The following is a 22,491-nucleotide window of genomic DNA, read 5'->3' as shown; positions in this document are numbered from 1 at the left end:
TGTGTGCATGCAGTCTCTAACTTGATTGTTTCAAAATTGAACGAACAAAATTAATAAAATTATACACTCTGTTACATCAAAACAGTACACATGCATGTAGAGACATGCAATTACAAAAGAACACAGAATATATATAATTATATCTCCCTATACATGTACAAGCTACATCATATGAATGCAGTACGTGACATGCCATGCAGCTATAATTATTAGGTAAATACCCTATCACACCATAAAACAATAATTATGCATTTTTAACAACTCCATAAACTAATAAACTAGAAGGTTAACGGAATACAATCGTAATATCTGATTCTGTACTATGAAAATAATGTTCAAAAGTCTCTGGCTAACTTTGCTTGAACTTTCTTGTAACTGTCTTCTAGCTTACTTCCATCCAGAGCCTCCACAAGTCCCATACAGTGCTGCATGGGGGTTGACGTAAATGTAAGGTACTTTATGTATGTAGTTACATGTATACTTTATGCTTCAAAAAATCTGGGCTTTCTAACAAAAGCCTGTATGCTCATACTTAAACCATAATGTATCCCATTATCCAACCACATATTATCCTTTTAATCTTCGACCTATATGTAGTTGTCACAGCTGGTTCATATCGTTAAGGTTTCTTTCCTAGAGCAGAGCTAGCAGCCATAAAGTACAGAACAAGAGATATCATAATACGAGTATATAATTATGTGCTCTAAATCGAGCCATAATTATCTTAAACATTAAAACAAGCATACGTACCACAGAGAAAAGAAAACAAATTATGTTATCAATAATTACAGTATAAAATGTTTGCTTCCACTGACATGTACTACCGTGTAGCAGGCATTTATTTCGAGGAAATAAACTTTCGCGAAAAGACTGTTAGAGAGAGGTTTTCGCACATTTAATTTTCGCGGCATATAGCATCCATTTTTTGCAGCATGCATGCATGCATGCATGCGATACTAAATTCATGGGTATAAATGTTCGCGATATGCTTATAATCAGTAAAAACTGCTAGCTATATCCTCGAAATATACTTGCTTACATAGTATAATACACCATTGCGACTTACTCTCAAGTGAGCCTCTCCCTGGATGAGGTTGGACACAGCTTTCTCAGCCGTTGCCTTGACAGCAGTGTTTTTGTCTCGGCAGCACTGTAGGACGAGGGGTAGGAGAGACACGAGGAGGGGGTCCGAGGGGGAGGAGAGGGAGGCACACACGTCACACCCTGCCACTCGGATGTCACTCGAAGAGTGGGTCATGCTCTGGGTGAGTGGGATCAAAGGATTACTATATATACACACATATACCACAACACCTTACTAAATCATCACACTGTAATCTGATAAGCTATTCATGTATCCGGTACAGAAAAGGCCCTTACAAAGACTAGCAAAATGAAAAAGCCTGTGAGCATAGCCTCTGTTTTTCTAGTCCTGACTATAGGATTGACTATTACAGTTAGTCCGGAACAAGATTGTCCAGTAAAGTGTACATGTTACAAACATCAAGAAAATATCAACAGGCAAGTTGTTGAATGTACTGAATTCAAAGAGACAGATTTAATTGGTTTTAATAACCTGTCAGTGGATACTACTGATTTAATTTTGAGAGATGGTAGTTGGAGTATTATCGATTTCGGTAGATTCCTTTCTTATCTAACAAAATTGATCACCATCTGCAATTTCACAACAGACCATTTGAGCCGATATTCCATTTCCATTCAAAAACATAAATTTGAAGAAGTTCAGAATATCTTCAATACAAAAAGGTATGTTTGACTATTTTCCAAAGATCACACATATCATTTTAGACCATAATCGAATCGATGAAATTTACAATAATTCATTCAGTGGCCTAAAAAATATTGAATTCATTAATCTATCGCATAATGGTATTGAAACGATTGAAGAGGATACCATCGAAATAAAAACACTGGATCTATCAAATAACAAATTAAAAGAAAACGATACAGTAGACTCTCGTTAATCCGGTCACCCTTGGGACCATGCAGCTTGGCCGGAATAGCGAGGTGGCTGCAGCTCAGGAAATAGCCGCGGCTTAAAAACGACCTTACCTCGAATCTAATGACTACTTTTGCGGTTCTTGTCTCGAGGATAATGTAGGATAATGAATCATTCTGTTCTCTATTTAAGTGTAATCCAATTTTATTTGCTAAACCACACCCAAAACGTCATATCCGGCCGTAATACACGTATAAAATTACATTGAAAACCTTGTTTGGGATAGCCAGCACTGGCCGGTAAACGGAATAGCGAGTGGCCGCACTTCAGGGTGAGTTTTGTGCAGTAAACATATAGCTAGCATTCCGTGCCAAGCCAAATGGCCGGTATATCGAGGTGGCCGTACTTTAGAGAGCCAGAATAGCGAGAGTCTACTGTATATTTTGTCAAGAGACAAATAAATTGAGTTGCAGTTAAACGAAGTAAACTGAACCCATTAAATTTTATCAAAGAAATTGAAGAACTGGATATTCTGGTTGAACTTGCGAAAAAAGGGCAATCCAGTAACCACGTTATTCATTACATAATGACAGAAACAGATAGTAAATATCGGTACATTGCACTAAGCCCAGTATGTGAAGAAACACTACACGATGCTATTTAAAAGAGAACAAAATTGCTAACAAATACATGGCAACAGGTAGAGGCTCTTGTCTAGAACAGATAGCCGAAGGCTTAAAGTTCCTTCATGATCATGACGTTGAACATCGAGAAATCAAACCAAAGAATATTCTTATAAAGTACGAAGGAGGAGACATTATATTGTATTCTCAATGGGCTGTGTGTTCTATTATGCCTTAACAAAAGGTTGTCATCCTTTTGGGGAAATTGACAATCTACACAGAAGTGCCAAAAAAATATTTGCAATGGTAAAGAGCTGCCACAACTAAGTCAGTTGACAATTGAAGGTTCAAAAGAATTCAAACCAGCACTTGCAAAAGGTTTAATCAATTCAATGATTAAGTGTGACTACAAAATGCGACCCAAGACAAAGTGGATCACACAGCATCCTATGTTTTGGAGTGACAAAGAAATCAGCAATTTTTATCTGTACAACAATATTGGCAAAAAGAATGTTGACAAAGCGCAAGAAAAATTTCAAAGGATGCTACGAGTAAATTCAAGTGAAGTCTACACTGGAGATTAGACATCTTACCTTGAAGTAGTAGTAACCTGTGATGTCAATAAACATTTTGACACAGCTGATATTTGCAAGCTTCTCAGACACATTTGAAATACAATGGAGCACTTTAATGAGCTAAGCGAGGAACTAAAGCATACGTACTACTGTTGTAGTGAAGGAGTAGCAAGATATTTCAATGAGAAATTTCCGAAGTTGCTAAAAACAACATTTCAGAAGAAAGATGAACTGGAACTGTATACATTTCAAAAGAAAGATGAACTGGAACAGCTATAAATACGTATAATTATGGAGTATAATTATACATGTATAAGAGTTTTTACTTAATTATGATATGATCCACATTGTATACAGTCATGTATATAATTATTGTAATTATGTACATCATCTTTGAAACATGAAGAGTGAGCCATACCGTATATCGGGTTTCGAATGCGATGTTCTTTTGCAAATGTTTGCGCAATCGAAAGAAACACATGTATGCAAAGAGTGAGCATGCATGCATGCGCATGCAAATTCCCATGCTTTGCATGCAATTCGCAATAGTTGAAAAGCAATCAGGTTTGTATGCCGTATATATAGCGGGTATATTTCGAGGGTATGAATGTTCGTGGTTTTTGCTGAATATACTGCGAACATTTATGCCCACGAATTTTTGCAGCATGCATGAAAAAGGCTGCTTTCCACGAAGGTTAAATCCGCGAATACTTATTCAGTCTTTCCGCGAAACTTTATATATCGTATAGCGGGTATATTTTGAGGGTATAATGTTCGTTGTTTTTGCTGATCAAGCATCTACCACGAACATTTATACATCGAATATTGCATGCACGCATGCTGCAGAAAGGCTGCTATTCTGCTATCGCAGGTATATATTTCGAGGGTATAAATATGTTCGAGGTTTTCGCTGACTAAGCATCTACCACGACATTTATACCCATGAATTCAATATCGCCCTGCAGAAAGGCTGCTATTCAGCGAAAATTAAATCCGCAAAAACCTTTCTGACAGTCATTCCGCGAAAGTTTATACCCTTGAAATATACCCGCTAAACAGTACCCGCTATACAATACAGTTGACTCTCGTCAATCCGGCCACCCTTGGGACAGTGCAGCTTGGCCGGAATAGCGAGGTGGGCGCATTTTAGAAAATAGCTGCGGCTAAAAACGACCTTACCTCAAAATCTAATGACTAATTTTGCGGCTCTATCTCGAGAATAATGAATCATTACGCTCTCTATTTATCTGTCAAACCACATCCAAAACGTCATATCCAGCAGTTTGGGGCAGCCAGTATACGGAATAGCGAGTGGCCGCATTTCAGGGCGAGTTTTGTGCAGTAAATATCTAGGTATAGCAAACCGTGCCCAACCATGCAGATGGCCGATATATCGAGGTGGTTGTACTTCAGAGAGCAAGGGTCTATGTATATTGTCATTCGCAATCGACGAAAACTGATATTATACTGAACTGCGTGCATGTGAGATCAAAGTCTTAATTACACATACCAGGAACAGTTGAATACAATTAACTGAGGTCAGGTGGGGTCACAGCTTGGAATAAGGTCATGCTGACCCGTGGCAGCCGCTAAAGGTATTCATAATAATACACGCAGCGTTTATCACTATAATACACACACACAGCTATATATAGAAACATAATAAAGACTATATAGCAAAATGACAAAGCCTCTGAGCATAACCACTATCGTTCTAGTCCTGACGATAGGATTCAATCTTACAGTTACTTTGGAGCAAGACTGTCCAGTGAAGTGTACATGTTACCAATATCTCAACAGGCAAGTTGTTGAATGTACTGAATTCGAAGAGACAGATTTAATTGGTTTTAATAACCTGTCAGTGGATACTACTGATCTAATTTTAAGAGATGGTAGTTGGAGTATTATCGATTTCGGTAGATTTCCTTCTCATCTAACAAAATTGATCACCATCTCTATTAACAACTTTACAACAAGCTACTTGAGCCGATACTCGGATTCCATTCATAAACAAACATTTAAAGAAGTTCAGAATGTTTCCATACAGTTCACAAAAATAAATTTAATACGAAATGGTATGTTTCATTTTTTTCCAAATATTACTCATATCATTTTAAATAACAATCGAATCGACGAAATTTACAAGAAATCGTTCAGTGGCCTAAAAAGAATTGAATTTATTAACCTATCACACAATAGTATCGAAACGATTGAAGAGAATGCCTTCATAAATCTCAAAATAAAAACATTAGATCTATCGAATAACAAATTAAAAAAAGTGGATATTTGTTTATTACGAAAAAATTTATCGACAACATTAGTACTCTCACACACACCAGCAGAAGAATGCAACACATCTCAAGATCTTGAGTACAATTTTACATTTTTAATTTATTGTGCTATCCTCATTATTATTACAACAGGTATTATCAAAATATACAATCTAAATACGCACAAAGTTGAACGCACACAGGAAAAAGTTAGTAACGAGATACATCACCAAACTGTGGGGAAAATAAAGTTTTCTCCAAAAGAAATTGGAAGAAATGTATTCAAAGGAGAAATAAGTGGAGATAATAGAACGGTTGCGGTTAAACGAAGTAAATTGAATCCATACATAAATGAAATCCGAGAGCTTGATATACTGCTCCAACTCACGAAGAAAGAAGAATCACATAACAACGTCATTCAGTACATAATGACAGAAACAGATAAGGAATATCGGTACATTGCATTAATCCCAGTATGTGAAGGAACACTACACGATGCTATTTTAAACAAGAACAAAATAGCTAACAAATACATGGCAACAGGTAGAGGATCCTGCCTAGAACAGCTAGCAAACGGCTTAAAGTTCCTTCATGATAAAAAAGTCCAACACCGAGATATCAAACCAGAAAATATTCTTATAAAGTACGAAGGAGACACTGCAAGATTCATTATATCAGATTTCGATTTGGGGCATATAACGGGAACAGAATCAAAACACAAAACAAATTATGGCACAATGGGATGGGTAGCCCCTGAGCTCTGGGGTAAAGAAAAAAGATTACCTGCTGTGGATATATTCTCAATGGGCTGTGTATTCTATTACGCACTAACTCGTGGCAAGCATCCATTCGGAGCAATCACTACTAAGTCTGAGCGGAAAGAATGCCAGGATAAGATTCTAGGCATGATGTCGCCAATTCTGGAAGATAATGAGCTACAACTAGAGCACATGTTCATGAAGGTACAAGCCAAAGATTTGATCAAACTTATGTTGACATTTAATGGCGAAGAACGACCAGATGCTTCAGAAGTTTTAGATCATCCATTTTTTTGGGATGATGAAGAATTTCACATATTTTACAGAAATGTAGGTGATAAATTCGATGACATTAATGCAGAAAAGTATGAAGAATTACGAAAATGCATTAGAGAAAACTCAACTAAGGTGTATCGCAACAACAACTGGAAAGTGCACATCCAAGACAAAGTGATCCGTGATAGCTTCAGTGGAAAACGTGAAAATGATATTTGTTCTTTAATAAAAGTAGTACGCGACAAGATCACACACTTCGATAGAATCAAAGCGAAATCTTCATCACAATTTGAAATTTACCGAAGAAAAGGCGGTGTACGAATGTATTATGACACAATCTTTCCGCGTCTTCTGATCGAGATGTACCACGCAGACCGAACATTTCAAGCTCAAGCACAAGCTAGCACATAAACAGTATACATATACATGTAAATTGTTTTACTATAATTATTTTTACTTAAAAGCGTGTTACAATTAATTCTGCAGAGAACATATGTAAGCCTGTGCATGATAACAGACCCTTAGCGCTATAATGTGTGTATATAGCATTATGTATATGTATACAGATATACATACAATGTATGTCTGTGGCCATTTTAACCAACTCCCATGCACTTATAAATATTAGTGCTGATCACATGATCTCCAGCCAATCAGCTTATCTGAAAGTAGTCAGGTGACCATGGATCCACACTTAAGTGTGCTTTAAGTTGGTTTGTTAATAATGCACACTTTTATCAGACAATCATAATACAAGCAGAATGTCATCATAATAATACAAGCAGATTGAATACGTATGAATACGTACACAAGCAAAGAGCTGAAAAGTATTAGAAAGTTGAATGTTATTGTTTCATGTGTACCGAATTGCTGACTTGACCATAATTATAGCATCACTTTTTCGTCTGGAGAAATAGGCTCAGCTTGCTTCGAAGATGTACGTACCTGTACCTAAGCCAGATCCATATAATCGTTTCATCAAAGGTGCTTCGAATATCATAGCGTTCCAAAAGAGCCAGATACTCATTGCCATATAGTTTGCGCACAAAGTTTCCCATCCAGTAAGCCAGATCAACTGGAGGCATATCCAGTAGTGGGATCGGGACTGTTGGTCAGCAGAAGAAATAAGTCGAGAACATGCCCATGCAGTCAGTCCAGATAGCTTTAGATCGTATCTCTTTCTCCTTTGCATCAGTTAATTACTGGATCTACAAACCTACTAAAACTTGCTATTACGTCTAGCTAGCTAGCTAGTCACCAGCAACTGATTTAAAATGTAGCTAGATCTATTAGCTGCCACGAGGCTAGAGCTCACGTGACAGCACTAGAACACGTACACACCTAGCCAAGTCACGTGTTTTAATGCTGGTGCACTCGGATGGCCTCTCGGTTACGTAATGCACTCGGCTGCGCCTCGAGCACCACGTTAATTGAGGCCATCCTCGGCACGCAGATTAAAACACTTAATCTTGGCTAGGTGTTCTAAATAATACTTAACTCCCTTTGTTAGCTTGATATTTGGCTATTAGAGCTTAAATTGGTTGATAAGCAATGGACTGCATGTGTGTGGACGTACGGTGTGTAGATAGGTATTTACATGCAAGAAGGCAAAGACACAGCCAAGAATCTTTTAGCAAAAATTAATATAGATATTCATCAAAATTGCATATTACAATGAATATTTAAAAATATAATTATACATGCATGTACCTACATAGAAAATTCATGACTTAAATACAGAAACACCCCTTTACAAAGATTTGAAGCATACACAGAGATGGCTTTCTTCATACTATTTCTGTGCTTAACCGGCAGCTTCCTCTTCCCAATAACAATGGGTAGATCAAACCAGGGTAAGTGCAGCCTCTACCGGAATAATAAGCTCGCAAAATGTGAGAAAGTTTACAATATGAAAGATTTGAATGATCTGCCTTCTACTATTACACATCTAGAGATCACTAACTCTGATTTGTTTGCTCTGAACTTCGCCTTAATCCCACTCCGAATTACAAACTTGGAATCTATTGTATTTGATGGATGTAAAACAGAATACATCAAAATTGAAATAAGCCCACAGTTCACTACAGTAAGGTCTCTTTATATTCGGCACAATAACATCGATATCATTAGAGAGAATACATTTCAACAGTTCCCAAATGTTGTAAATATTGCTTTTGATCACAATAAAGTTAAGAAAATATACAAAGATGCTTTTAACAATTTGTTTGACATTGAAATAGTTAATCTCTCTCATAATAGCATAGAAGAAATAGACGATCAATCTTTCAAGAATCTTCCTATGCTTAAAATAGTTGATCTCTCTTTTAACGACGAATTACAAACTTTTGACTACACCGATACGTCATCACCAAAAATATCGTTTATATTTGAAGATTCTATAAAAACGTTATATTATTCAGATGCCCATCAAGACAGACAGATTACACGCCTATGGAAGTACAGGTATTTACTGGGCATCGTTTTTCTTTTAATTCCAATACTTTTTATACTTTTCTGCTCATGCTGTGCATGTTGCATGTCTGAAATTATTGTACGAGACATGCATGGGAATTTCAGTGAAATATATGCTATGGAAATAGGACAAATAAAAATTGAGAAGCGAATGGCTCATAATGTATGGAAAGGAACACTTCGAGATGGCAGAAGTATAGCTGTGAAAAAGTACCTTAAAGCATCGAGCAGCAAGCCGGACAAAGAATTGGATATACTCTTGCGCATGTCAAACACCAAGCCGAGCCCTAACATTGTTCAGTACTTTTGTAAAGAAGAAAATGACAACCACCTATATATTGCTCTTGAACTGTGCGATATGAATTTAGAAGAAGCAATACAAAGCAAAAAAGAAGCAACATCTTCGCAACTAACAAGTCTTAGACAAATCACAGACGGCCTGTGGCACGTACATAAACAAGGAATACAACATCGAGATATAAAGCCTACAAACATTCTTCTAAAGCAAAGGGATGATGGCTTATACTTTCTTATATCTGATTTTGATTTGGGGCACTTCGAAAAAGAAAATTCAGATCATAAGAAACCATATGGCACAATAGGATGGGCAGCCCCAGAGCTTTGGAAAGGTGGTAAACGAACAAGTGCAGTCGATGTATTCTCACTGGGTTGTGTGTTTTATTATGTACTAGCAAATGGTCGTCATCCTTTTGGGAAAATCGACGATCTAGAGCAGTGCCAACGAAATATTTGCTATGGCATAGGGCAGCCAAAACTAAGTCAGCTAAAAATAGAAGGTTCAAGAGGATTCAAGCCAGTACTTGCAAAAAGTTTAATCAATTTTATGATTCAGCGTGACTACAAAAAGCGCCCCAAGGCAAGGTGGGTTATACAGCATCCAATATTTTGGACTGACGAAGAAATCAGCAAGTTTTACCATAATATTGGCAAAATGGCAGTCGACAAAGAGCAAGAAACATTTCAAAGGATGGTACGTGCAGATTCTAGTGAGGTCTACACTGGAAGCTGGACATCCTATCTTGATGTGATAGTCAAATGTGATGTTGATAAACGTATGGACAAAGCTGATATTTGCAGACTTCTAAGATTTATTCGAAACAAAAGCGAGCACTTCGATGAGCTAAGTGAGGATCTAAAACGCACGTACTACTGTTGTAGTGAAGGAGTAGCAAGATATTTCAACGAGAAATTTTCGAAGTTGCTACTGTATACATTTCAAAAAAAAGAAGAACTGGAACAGTTAAATCGCAAGAAAAAGAATTGAACACATGCAGTAACGTTTAGCTAGTGTACGTGTCTTTGTTAAACCACTTTATATATAGTCATGTATGTAGATGTATACACTGTAGATACATTTAAGGAATGGATTATACTTGTATTTAGATCATGTTTGCCATAAATACTGCAATTTGATTGGCTAAAGGAAGTGTTCTATCCAACTTAGAATATCATGTACTTCACGTAGAAAATCATGTAGCAAAGATTACATAAGAACATTCAAATCTGATTGGCTAAATAAATGCTGGTTGCTATGATCTAATGCTTAGACACTGTTTAGGAAGTTTCCACATGATTTTAGAAGTCCTCAGGGCTAGTAGAACCCTCACTGCGTTTGGGATACTACAACCAGCCCTTTGGGCTTCTAAATCATGTAGAAACTTCCTAAACAGTGTCTAACTATTTATTTACGCACACCTATTTGAGAATTCCAACTCCGACGGCGAAGGGAGAATCATCGCTCATCTTGTTCACAAGACTCCATAGACACTGGATCATGGAGTCGACTGACACACACAGGGACCCTATCCAATGTCGCCAAGGCAACCACCGCCTCAGCCACCTGTCTCTTCGGGCCTAGATCCAGCATCCTCTGAGTAGCAACCTGATATAGTGCAGTGGCCCTGGTCTGCATTATGGCCCAGTCAGCGCTGTTGTCAAGGAAGAGTACGGACAAGGTTAGCAGCTGCTCTAGTTTATGACTTGTTAACAGCAGTCACCCAGACATACCAACAGTGGCTATTACCAAGAGTATATAAGAAGAGAAAGGTGCATGTCGAACTACTGATAGCTCTACACAAAAACGGTGCACAAAGTAACATGACACACACGTGGTGACTTACCTAGTAAATGTTAACCGTGACGTTGTATTTGTATAGGAATAGCTGTTTATAATAATATTATTTGCTGACTTTTCGCATATTTCGTGAGGATTTACATAAAGTACGTATTTTAATAGAGGTGTAGTAATTGAAGAATGACATCTGATTCTAGCTAGCTAGTTGTTTGCGTTCAACGTTCAGAGCTGCTCATTTGCGCAAATTAACGTCATTGATAATTGTTGATAATTTATGCATGTACAAAACGTACCTAGCTGTACCTCTCACCCGTACTGTAGCCTGGGATGATCCAGTACGTGACTGCTCATGCACTCTCTGGATCAAACTGAATCGTTCCTGAGATGTGATCCACATCATACTCCTCCTTAGGACGCGTGTCCTACACATACACAAATTAATGATATGGTAGTGTGTTTATTTTGTTGCACATACATTATTTTATATGATGTCCATGTCAAGTACGTCAAGACATACCAGATTGCTCTCACATTCCATCCAGTTTAGTAATTTGAGTCTAATTGCTTGCATGTGAAACATTTTACCCAGTCATTTTCGATTTCATATATATAGACATGTATATAATTTATTTATACTATATACTATAGCTATAGCTATATATATAGGCTCGTACCTCCTATGACTTAGAACAGAACCTGCATGAGTTAATTTGCCATAATTATTTATATGGCAACTTAGCCTCGATTCCAGGCCGCTAAGAGAGGGCCTGGTATCGACTGTTTGCGCATGCGCCACCTATTACCCAGAAAGTGGGTAATTCGGATACCATTGTATTTTGCTCAGTAAAACAATGACGTCACAACGAACGGAAGTGGATTGAAGAAAGTGGATAGAAGTGTGATTGTAGCCCGTGTGATAGCATTCTAATAGCTACCCTTAGCCTACTATGTTAACAAAGGACTCACAGCCTGCAACAGTGTGGATAACAATCCTCTGAACGGAGGGGAAGGCTGACAATAGCCTATATGATAGGCCACGCCCATCTTGGTGAAAGTCGACTCTATCAGAAAGAAATTGCTGCTGTAACCAATACAGCTCTATCTCTAGCTAGCTAGCTATATAGCTCTGTGTCTGACTTTATGAAGAGTATTCTTTGTCTGTATATGTTATTCAGGATATAATTCGGGTAAAAATTCAGTTTAATGGGAAACATTACGGGAATATTATCCAATAATTTTACAGATTCGATGAGTAAAATAATGTGCTCCTGATAAATGTGGTCTCAAACTGCATGCAGTTGCATCAAAAATTCACTTCAAATTGTATAAATCATAATAATTATTATAATAATTATAGTCTACTGTATACATGTATTGTTTACGGATGATTGGGGGTAATTAAATTAAAATTGATATAATACGTTGAATACTGCATACATATGGTTGCAGCTAATTAGTGCAACAAGCATGAAATTAAAACCTATATTCACATAATTATTATGTATACGCAAGCTGACTTACAAGTATTGCTCAACCACGGAAACATGTACTATAACGTAACTAACCACAAGCTATATAATTATATATACATGCAGTGACATTACACATTATAACTTAATTTGTGTACCATATCACACCAATAAACAACTCCATAAAATTTAAGTTTTTAAACCATATAATTATTACCTTAACGCTCATAATGGAGTATAGTCGTAATACTGATTCTGTTCTATGAAAATAATGTTCAAAACTCTCTAGCTAACTTTGCTTGAACTTTCTTGTAACTGTCTTCCAGCTTGCTTCCATCCAGAGCCTCCACGAGTCCCATACAGTGCTGCATAGGGGATGACGTAAACTGAGATGTATTACAGTTATACATGCATGCAAATTTGGGCCTTCTAGTAACGTCAAGAGTGCATAAGAAGAAAAGAGTGTCGAACTACTGATACTTCTACACAAACACTGTGCACAAAGTAACATGACTCGCACGTGAAAAAGTATTGTAAACTTACTAGTAATCTCCTAGTAAATGTTAACCGTAACGTTTTTAGGGGTGTGGTAATCGAACAATTCTAGCTAGTTATTCGCATTCAACGTTCAGAGCTTGTAGAGCTGCACACTGATAGGAGAAGATTTCTTTACAAAAATTATCTACAATAGTCGAGTTGATCCTCTTTACTTGCACTCTTCACTCACTATTAACAACTTCTGTGCGTTGCGTAATTATGCGCAGACGTTATCAATTGTGAGTTGCTCACGTGCAATTGACAGGATGTCATGTTACTTTGTGCACAGTGTTTGTGTAGAAGTAGCAGTAGTTCGACACTCTTCTCTTCTTATGGTAGCGTTGTGACTACTCCAACCATATCCCATAAACTTAAGGGCCACATATCTTATCACAGCTGGTTCATAACTGTGGGTGCTGTAAATGTAGGGTACTTTTTCTGAAATGGCCTTTTTGAGATAACTTTGATGGTCCTATGGTTTCTCTAGTAGAGTGGGGTGGTGGAGCAGCAATTAAGTACAGAGGGGTGTCGAATTAGCTATAGAGTGTGAGTGTATACTATAACGTGTGTTCTTGAGTCATACATCAAAGGAACAGCATTAAACAAATCAAAACATTATACACACAGAGAAAAATATTTTCGGTATATAACCATTTGACTTACTCTCAAGTGAGCTTCTCCCTGGATGAGGTTGGACACAGCTTTCTCAGCGGTTGCCTTGACAGCAGTATTTTTGTCTCGGCAGCACTGTAGGACGAGGGGTAGGAGAGACACGAGAAGGGGGTCCGAGGGAGAAGAGAGGGAGGCACACACGTCACACCCTGCCACTCTGATGTCACTCGAAGAGTGGGTCATACTCTGGGTGGGAAGTAAAGTGGACAGAGAGTGAATGGTTAATATTCATTGTTATTTACTATGATATTTATGACCGACCACAAAGGGATATACCCTTGATGACCATTTATGAACCACACCATGACCCAGGAAAAAAACACCCCATTTGCTAAAGCGAGAAAACAGGACCCTAGCTTTTACAAAGCAAATTGAAGTGAGCTAGTAAGATGGTTTTTCTGATGTTGCTGTGCCTAACAGGCATCTTCCTTTTCCCAACAACAATGGGGAGATCAAACCAAAGTGAGTGCAACCTCTACCGGAATGGTATGCTTGCAAAATGTGAAAATATGAACAACTTTAGCGATTTGAAGGATGTGCCTTCCACTATCACACATTTAGAGATCACTAACTCCAATCTGCCTACTCTGAACGTCGCATTATTTCCATCTCGATTTTTAAACTTGATGTATTTGATGGATGCAAAATAGAGTATATCAAGATTGGAATGAACCCACAGTTCACTGAAATACAAAATCTTTCCATACGTAACAACGATATTGATATAATTAGAGAAAATTCTTTCCAACAGTTCCCGAAATTATCGATTTTGTTCACAACGGAGTTACTAAAATTTATGAAGATGGGTTTAAAGACCTGTTTTGCATTCAAGTTATCAATCTCACAAACAATAGCATTGAAAAAATTGAAAACGAAGCCTTCAAGAACCTTCCCAAACTTGAGGTGCTTGATCTCTCTTTTAATGATAATTTACAACCGTTTACATACAGTGACGAATCAAGACCAAAAATCATCACTTCTAGTAATCGCAAACAGAACGAGAGTGGATGGTTTACAGATATAATATGGTTTTACAACATAGGAGGACTTCTAATAATAGCCATTATTAAAATTAAATTATATCATTGCTGCACTATTGTACCCCTTAACGGTCAAACTCCTATCACTTCAAGTAAACCTAAGGAATCGATTGTACCCAAGGATAGTCAGCCAGTGGATAAGCACTTATCAAAACCTGAAATAATAACAATTGGCCAAATTCAATATTTTCCATCAGAAAATTAACCACTAGGACGCAAGGTGTACAGAGGAAGAATAGTGAATGACAACCGTGAAGTAGCAGTTAAGAAAAGTAGAATCATTCCTGAAAATAGATATCCTCAGGAATTAGACATTCTATTGAAACTAATTGTCAATGACAATGTCATTCAATACATAGGCACTGAAGTAGAAAAGCAATACCGCTATATCGCACTGTATCCAATCTGCGATGGTACACTAATGGAAGCTATTACAAACGGAGAGCAAAAGGTTGTTGATTCCTTTTGTGCAGGGACCAACTCGTGTTTAATCCAACTGGCGAACGGGTTGAATCATATTCACAATAACAATGTACAGCACCGAGACATCCAACCGAGGAACATCTTGATAAAGTACATGTATAACAAAACACTACGATTTATCATAACAGACTTTGATTTGGGACACATTACAGGTAAGCCGTCTCTAAATAAAATCAAATTTGGCACAATAGGATGGGTACCCAAAGAGCAATGGGGTAAAGAAGAGAGAAAACCAAGTGTGACCATATTCTCAATGGGCTGTGTGTTCTACTATGGACTGACTCAAGGCAAGCACCCATTCGGAAAACTGACTGATATGGGAGAATGCCAAGACAACATTCAAGCCGGGAAGCCACCAATGCTTATAGACAAAGAGTTACAGGCTCAGCTAGCCCACAATTTCATGAAGGAACAAGCCAAAGATTTGATCAAACTCATGTTGACATTCAATGATGAAGAACGACCAGATGCTTCAGAAGTCCTAGATCATCCGTTCTTTTGGGATGACCAAAAAGTAAACGAGTTGTACAAAACAATGGGTGATGACATAGAAGCAGACAAATATGCTGATCTACGAGAATATATTCGAAAAAATTCGGACAAGGTGTATCGAAACGATAATTGGAAAGCAAACGTACCACACAAAGCGATATGTGATAGCTTTCGTGGAAAAGACCAGGATGATATGTGCACTTTAATAAAAGTAGTACAAGACCAAAATTACACACACATGCAGTGCTAGAATCGAAGCGAATTCTCCAAAACAATTTGCTATATACAAAAGCTGGGGAGGAATAACATAGAATACATAGCTAACATTAAAACCCATCACTGAACCATCTTATGAAAACCAACTTGCTTTCTGCTACAGTCCCACAAAGGCTAGTATAGCCAATAAACCAGGGAATCTGGCATTCTGGATTTTATTGCCACCAAATATATTTTAAAACAATCTGTGGCTAGGTCAATTATATGATCACAATACTTCAAGTGAGTCATCCAGTTTCCCATGGGCCTGTTTTGTTTTATTTACACAAATTAAACCACCATTTTTATAGCAACGCGGAGTGCCTAAACTTTTTACTCTGTTTTACATTGAGCACATAAGCTCACATGATCTAGTTTCATATCCCCTTTTCTTCAATCTCTGGTAAGTTAGAGATTGCACAAAACACTTTTAAGAGTAAAACTAGAAATTACACTTAAATAGAACATAACATAATCTAGAACATTCCATACAAGTGTCCATACAACTATAAGTGTCCATGTATTCTAACATAATATTCATTGTTCTTTACTATGATATTTATGACCGACCACAAAGGGATATACCCTTGATGACCATTTATGAACCACACCATGACTCAGGTAAAAAACACCCCATTTACTAAAGCTTTTACAAAGCAAATTGAAGTGAGCATAGCAAAGATGGTTTTTCTGATGTGTCTGTGCCTAACAGGCATCTTCCTTTTCCCAACAACAATGGGAAGATCAAACCAAAGTGAGTGCAACCTTTATGGAAATGGTATGCTTGCAAAATGTGAAAATATGAACAACTTTAGCGATTTGAAGGATGTGCCTTCCACTATCACACATTTAGAGATCACTAACTCCAATCTGCCTACTCTGAACTTCACATTATTTCTATCTCGATTTTTAAACTTGAAATCTATTGTATTTGATGGATGCAAAATAGAGTATATCAAGATTGGAATGAACCCACAGTTCACTGAAATACGAAATCTTTCCATACGTAACAATGATATTGACATAATTAGAGAAAATTCTTTCCAACAGTTCCCAAATGTTGAAATTATCGATTTTGTTCACAACGGAGTTACTAAAATTTACGAAGATGGGTTTAAAGACCTGTTTCGCATTCAAGTTATCAATCTCACAAACAATAGCATTGAAAAAATCGAAAACGAAGCCTTCAAGAACCTTCCCAAACTTGAGGTGCTTGATCTCTCTTTCAATGATAATTTGAAACCTTTTACATACAGCGATGAATCTAGACCAAAAATCATCACTTCTGGTTCGGAAAACTTAGTGAATTTCTCTGGCAATCCCAAACAGAACGAGAGTGGATGGTTTACAGGTATATGGTTTTACATCTGTGGAAGAATTTCGGATATATTCACTGGTGGATGGCTTTCAACCATATGGTATTACACGGGTGAATGGCTTTCAAATATATGGTACTACACCGGTGGATTACTTTCAGGCCTATGGTTTTACATAGGGCTTGTCATATTATTTATACTTTCATGCACAGGCTGTGCAGTCTGTTTGTCATCCATTATTATAAAGGATAAAGAAGATGAACAGAATAAGATACAACGATTATTGAGTAGCACGTATGACAGAGAAATAGGACAAATAAGACTGGAGAATCGAATTGCCGATAATGTATGGGCAGGAACACTACAAGATGGTAGAAAAACAGCTGTTAAAAAGTACCGTAAAGCATCAAGCAGCCAGCCAGAGAAAGAATTGGATATACTACTGCACATGTCAAACACTAAACCGAATCCACACATAGTTCAATATTATTGTAAACAAGAAAAAGATGGATTCCTGTATGTTGCTCTGGAGATGTGTCAATCAAATCTAGAAAAAGCAATAATAGTTTTAAAGAAGGAAAAATTTGAATCATCACGATTCCTTTTAGAAGCAAAACAGTGTCTGGGGCAAATCACAGACGGCCTGTGGCACGTACATAAACAAGGAATACAACATCGGGATATAAAGCCAGCAAATATTCTTCTGAAGCGAAGAGGTGACGGTGTATACTTTTTAATATCTGATTTTGACTTAGGGCATTTTGAGAAAGATTATTCAGATCATAAGAAGCCATATGGCTCAAAAGGATGGGCAGCCCCAGAGCTTTGGAAAGGTGGTAAACGAACAACTGCAGTCGATATATTCTCATTAGGTTGTGTGTTCTATTATGTATTAGCAAAAGGTCGTCATCCGTTTGGACCCATTGACAATCTAGAGCAGTGCCAACAAACCATATGTCAGAGTACTGAACGACCAAAACTGACTAAACTGCAAGAACTAGGGCAAAGCTTCACTACAGTACTTGCGAAAAGCTTGATCAATTCAATGCTTGAGAGGGACTTCAGAAAACGACCCAAGGTTATGTCGGTAGTAGAACATCCAATGTTTTGGAATGAAGAAAAAATCAGCAAATTCTATCACAATATTGGTAAAATGGCAGTCGACAAAGAGCAAGAAACGTTTCAAAGGATGCTACGTGCAGATTCAAGCGAGGTCTACAGTACTGGAGATTGGACATCCTACCTTGATACGATAGTCAAATGCGATGTTGATAAACGTATGGACATAGCTGATATTTGCAAGCTTCTCAGATTTATTCGAAACAAAACTGAGCATTTCGATGAGCTAAGCGAGGAACTAAAGCATACGTACTACTGTTGTAGTGAAGGAGTAGCAAGATATTTCAACGAGAAATTTCCTAAGTTGCTACTGTATACATTTCAAAAGAAAGAAGAGCTGGACCAAGTAAATCGTAAGAAAACAAATTGAACAGTAACTTCTTTTAATCTAGCTAGTAAGCTCGAGTTGACGTTTTTTTCAAGGTGCCAGTATATATATACATGTAAACAGTTTGCTCATGATTTTTATAAATGTCCCGATTGAACTTTAAAGCACATAATTACATGTATGTGCAATTATGTAGTCTTGCAGGCCACGCCCCTTCACACGAAGAAGGATCTGGAAACAGTGTGCATGCATGGAGTTGTCCCATAGAATTTAAATTATGTACTCACTCTGCCACGCCCACCATCTACGCCCACTTGATGGTGGGCGTGGCAGATTAGTTGCTCGGCCTCATCAGCATCCTAATATATGATGTCATGTGGGTGTGGTTTTACAATTACAATCTGATTGACGGCCCCAAAATCCTGGAGCATCACACTGTTGCCAGACTCTTTTTTGTGTGGAATACAAGGACTATAGCAACGTACAGCACAAACTAGTAGTCAAACTATTTCGAGCTCAACATTTTTGCTGTTACACGATATTTCTTACAATTATACTGGAGGGAAATACGAAGTGTTTTTGCTTTCCCGACCAATCGACTCAAAATACATGTAAGAATATGCTATTTAAATAGCGCTCAAAGCCAAGGAAAATAGCCGCTTGTGAGCTTTCAGTAGCCTCTCTTCATGATCCCCTGCCTATAATTAAGTAGACTGTACACAAGCTATCCAGTAAAAGTGTATATTCGAGTCATAAAGTGACTACTCTCTCATAAATGCAGTCACCCTTGGGAGGAGTGTAGTTTGGCCGGAATAGCGAGGTGGCTGCATTTCAGAAAATAGCCGTGGCTAAAGAGCGACCCTACCTCGAACGTAGTGACTAATTTTGCAGTTTTGTCTCGAGGATAACAAATTATTATGCTCTCTAATCCGATTTAATTTGCCAAAATGTCATATCTGGCCGTATTAAACGTGAAAATTACACTGATACCTCGATGGATGTGTTAGCTACATAACATAAAGTTACTACATGTAGCTATTGCTAATACGTACATGTATATTAACACAGAGTTTGGGGAAGCCAAAAGTGACCAGTATACGAAATAGCGAGTAGTAAACATCTAGCTAGCAATCCGTGCCGAACAAAACGACTGGTACAGTATATCGAGGTGGACGTACTTCAGAGAACCCAAATAGCAAGAGTCTACTGTACTGTGTTTTAGCTGCTGATCACTATAGATCTAGCTCACCGTAAGTAAACGGCTGCAAGGGCTCTAGTGTGAGGCTAATCAATAAATCGAATAGTATGAAGAGATAATATTACGTATAATATACGTAATATATCTCTTCATAGAAACATAAATGTCACACACCTCTTTGAGAGCTCCGATCACGAAGGGAGAATTATCGCTCATCTTGTTCACAAAGCTCCCCAGACACTGGAGTCCGCTCACACACACAGGGACCCTATCCGATGTTGCCAAAGCAACCACCGCCTCTGCCACCTGTCTCTTCAGCCCTAGATCCAACATCCTCTGAGTAGCCACCTCCAGTGTTGCTGACAGTGCAGTGGCCCTGGCCTGCATTATGGCCCAGTCAGCGCTGTTGTCAAGGGAGAGGACGGACGAGGTTAGCAGCTGCTCTAGTTCATCGTCGGGGAGGAAGGAGGAGAGGAGGCCGAGACACGAGGCAGCCTCTAGTCTGTATATGTGTGTGGGGGGCAGTGGGGGGCAGAGTTGACTACTAAAATGGTGGACATATAAACGTGGGCACATGCGTCAGCTTATATTTTGGGTTCGTGGGTGATCAAAGACATGACGTTTGAGGTACATTAATTAGAAGTTAGATGTACATTTGTAGGTGCATGTGTACACTAGGGATTTTATCAGATAAACAGAAAATATTTGTGCACACTTGCACCCCTCTCTCACCTGTGCCCCTCGTTAGCAGTGGTCTGCAGCATAACTAAGGTGGCCATGATCTCAGTGCGATGTTTCTCACTCATTCGAGAGCCAGCTGTCCTCAAGGCACCCCTCAGGGCTTGCAGTATCGTCAGACGCAGACCAGGGTCCTCTGTTTTCTGTAAACATGTGTATAGGTGTAATACTATTATAATAGATAATAGCAGATGCATTGGACAATACCGTATTACCAGAATATTTTGTGGGTTGCAAATGAGCCAAATCACCAGAACATTTAACCCTAACTATTGCCTTTTGGCAAGGATCGTGTATATTACCTAGTAATAATAGGTTTTGCTGGTTTTATTAGTTGATAAACCCTCGCAAAGTAATACGGTAAGGCTGTGGGTACTCGGTTTTCTTAAAATTGAGAGTTTGACCCGCTATGAAACTTAACAGCTACAGAAGCCAAGTATTCTTTTCGAAACCCAAACTCACTCTGTCACTCAAAGTGGTGCTACGTACTACACTGTAACAGCTAATGTAGTATACATGTACACGTATACCTTAATGCCATTGTGTAGGTCATTAAAAACAGGATCGACTCGTGTTGAGAGTGGAAGGAGCTCTGTGAGTCCGAGCACCGCCTGCACCCTCACCGGGCGGTTGGGGTCGTTGAGTGCCTTCAGGTACGATGTCTGCAACTGTGGGATGAACGACTTGGCAGCTGTGCCAACCTGGAGGGGGTCAGAATCGATAAAATACCATCTACATGTATAACGAACTATAAAAAACAATTAAAAGGATTTCTTTTATGAGTGGATGACAATTTGGGTTCTAAATATTAAGCGGGTGATTGCAAATATCAAGAGGATGATTGACAATGTGCAAATAGGAAATTTACTTGAGTGACAGATTTGAAAAAACACTTGCTAATTTATATAACCAGCATCATAATAATATTATGTTGTAATAATTATGTCATCAATTCCTCATTGTGCCACTTTATGGCACAAGCTATCAGGAGGTAGCCCTCATCACCCACACTGTAGACACTATGGTGACCATTATCCTCACCTTCCTGACAAGCTGGACGAGGGCCTCCAGAGTGGCCACCTTGACGTGCCAGCCATACCTGTCACCTAGCACTCTGATGAGGGGACCAGCTATCAACATCACCACCTGCACACCGGGAAGAGCAGCATCGATAACACTACATGTACATGACCTTATAATAAAACTGATCAGTTTGCCTCCGAACACCAAGCATTAAATAATATATGTACACATACAGCTATACATTGGAGGTAATGTGTTGGCCAGATTATTGATCATTAAAGAACCACATAAATAACTGACGTTAATTTGCCCATATTTACACATGTACACCTGTACACTGTACAGAGGTGTAATGTACCTTGCCGGTGGAGAGTGTTTTAGATGAGGCAAGACGGATGACCTCCACCAGAACTCTGGCTGCCTCCTCCTTCTCATCAGGTGACCCACCGATAAGACCCTCCTTGAGGATGGTGAGGGCGGGAGTGATGCCCTGTGGGGGTACAAATGGGGGGTTAGTGCCGGGGTAACGATGAAAAATTGAATAAACATTGCATGCACATGTACTGTAGCTACAGCCAATATTATTGATGCAGAGTACATCTAGTGATCCACAATACAAAAAAATTTGATCGGCTATTATTGAAAAATGATGCTAGTTAGTTTGGACTCTCTCACCTTCATGGCAAATCCGTGCAGCTCGTCTCCCATGAGGTTAGCAGCTGCAGTCTTGAGAGCCTTCCTCAGGTACCCAGTGTAATGGGGGAGCTCCTTCTGGTTCACCCTCTGCATGGG

General features: G+C 38.4%; 5 protein-coding genes across 7 annotated transcripts in view; 4 read left to right on the top strand and 1 right to left on the bottom strand.

Annotated features, from left to right (window-relative positions):
• Window positions 1-22,491, top strand: part of LOC135339652 (serine/threonine-protein phosphatase 6 regulatory ankyrin repeat subunit B-like) — a gene marked incomplete in the record, with an annotated part of 1,209,744 nt that overhangs the window by 335,677 nt on the left and 851,576 nt on the right.
• Window positions 229-22,491, bottom strand: part of LOC135340209 (stalled ribosome sensor GCN1-like) — a 35,622-nt gene continuing 13,359 nt past the window's right edge. For 2 of the 3 annotated variants that reach the window (XM_064536531.1, XM_064536529.1), the window contains 8 exons: window positions 22,375-22,482; window positions 22,058-22,189; window positions 21,718-21,822; window positions 21,207-21,377; window positions 20,671-20,819; window positions 20,113-20,440; window positions 13,699-13,893; window positions 12,661-12,863 (listed from right to left, as the gene is read on the bottom strand). In XM_064536531.1, the coding sequence (XP_064392601.1) occupies window positions 12,774-12,863; window positions 13,699-13,893; window positions 20,113-20,440; window positions 20,671-20,819; window positions 21,207-21,377; window positions 21,718-21,822; window positions 22,058-22,189; window positions 22,375-22,482 (1,278 nt within the window). In that variant the 3' untranslated portion in view covers window positions 12,661-12,773. Of the gene's footprint in view, window positions 426-1,066; window positions 1,262-12,660; window positions 12,864-13,698; window positions 13,894-20,112; window positions 20,441-20,670; window positions 20,820-21,206; window positions 21,378-21,717; window positions 21,823-22,057; window positions 22,190-22,374; window positions 22,483-22,491 lie in introns of those variants that run through there. The other variant, XM_064536530.1, reaches the window with a different exon arrangement.
• Window positions 4,784-6,975, top strand: LOC135340215 (serine/threonine-protein kinase/endoribonuclease IRE2-like). The gene has a single exon (XM_064536534.1). It carries the CDS (start codon window positions 4,840-4,842, stop codon window positions 6,871-6,873), a length of 2,034 nt encoding a protein of 677 aa, XP_064392604.1. The 5' UTR covers window positions 4,784-4,839; the 3' UTR covers window positions 6,874-6,975.
• Window positions 8,216-10,316, top strand: LOC135340216 (serine/threonine-protein kinase/endoribonuclease IRE1-like). The gene has a single exon (XM_064536535.1). The coding sequence runs from the start codon at window positions 8,240-8,242 to the stop codon at window positions 10,217-10,219; it is 1,980 nt and encodes a 659-aa protein (XP_064392605.1). The 5' UTR covers window positions 8,216-8,239; the 3' UTR covers window positions 10,220-10,316.
• LOC135340212 (probable serine/threonine-protein kinase ireA) lies at window positions 16,416-18,886 on the top strand. The gene has a single exon (XM_064536533.1). It carries the CDS (start codon window positions 16,578-16,580, stop codon window positions 18,780-18,782), a length of 2,205 nt encoding a protein of 734 aa, XP_064392603.1. The 5' UTR covers window positions 16,416-16,577; the 3' UTR covers window positions 18,783-18,886.

The sequence above is a fragment of the Halichondria panicea genome, chromosome 8 (assembly GCF_963675165.1).
Source record: "Halichondria panicea chromosome 8, odHalPani1.1, whole genome shotgun sequence".
In the NCBI taxonomy this organism is placed as follows: domain Eukaryota; kingdom Metazoa; phylum Porifera; class Demospongiae; order Suberitida; family Halichondriidae; genus Halichondria; species Halichondria panicea.
This window is presented reverse-complemented; position numbering and strand designations above follow the sequence as displayed.

Bases quoted from the DNA above. Each gene is read 5' to 3' on its own strand.
- LOC135340212 (XM_064536533.1), top strand. From the start codon at position 16,578: ATGAACCACACCATGACTCAGGTAAAAAACACCCCATTTACTAAAGCT.
- LOC135340216 (XM_064536535.1), top strand. From the start codon at position 8,240: ATGGCTTTCTTCATACTATTTCTGTGCTTAACCGGCAGCTTCCTCTTC.
- LOC135340215 (XM_064536534.1), top strand. From the start codon at position 4,840: ATGACAAAGCCTCTGAGCATAACCACTATCGTTCTAGTCCTGACGATA.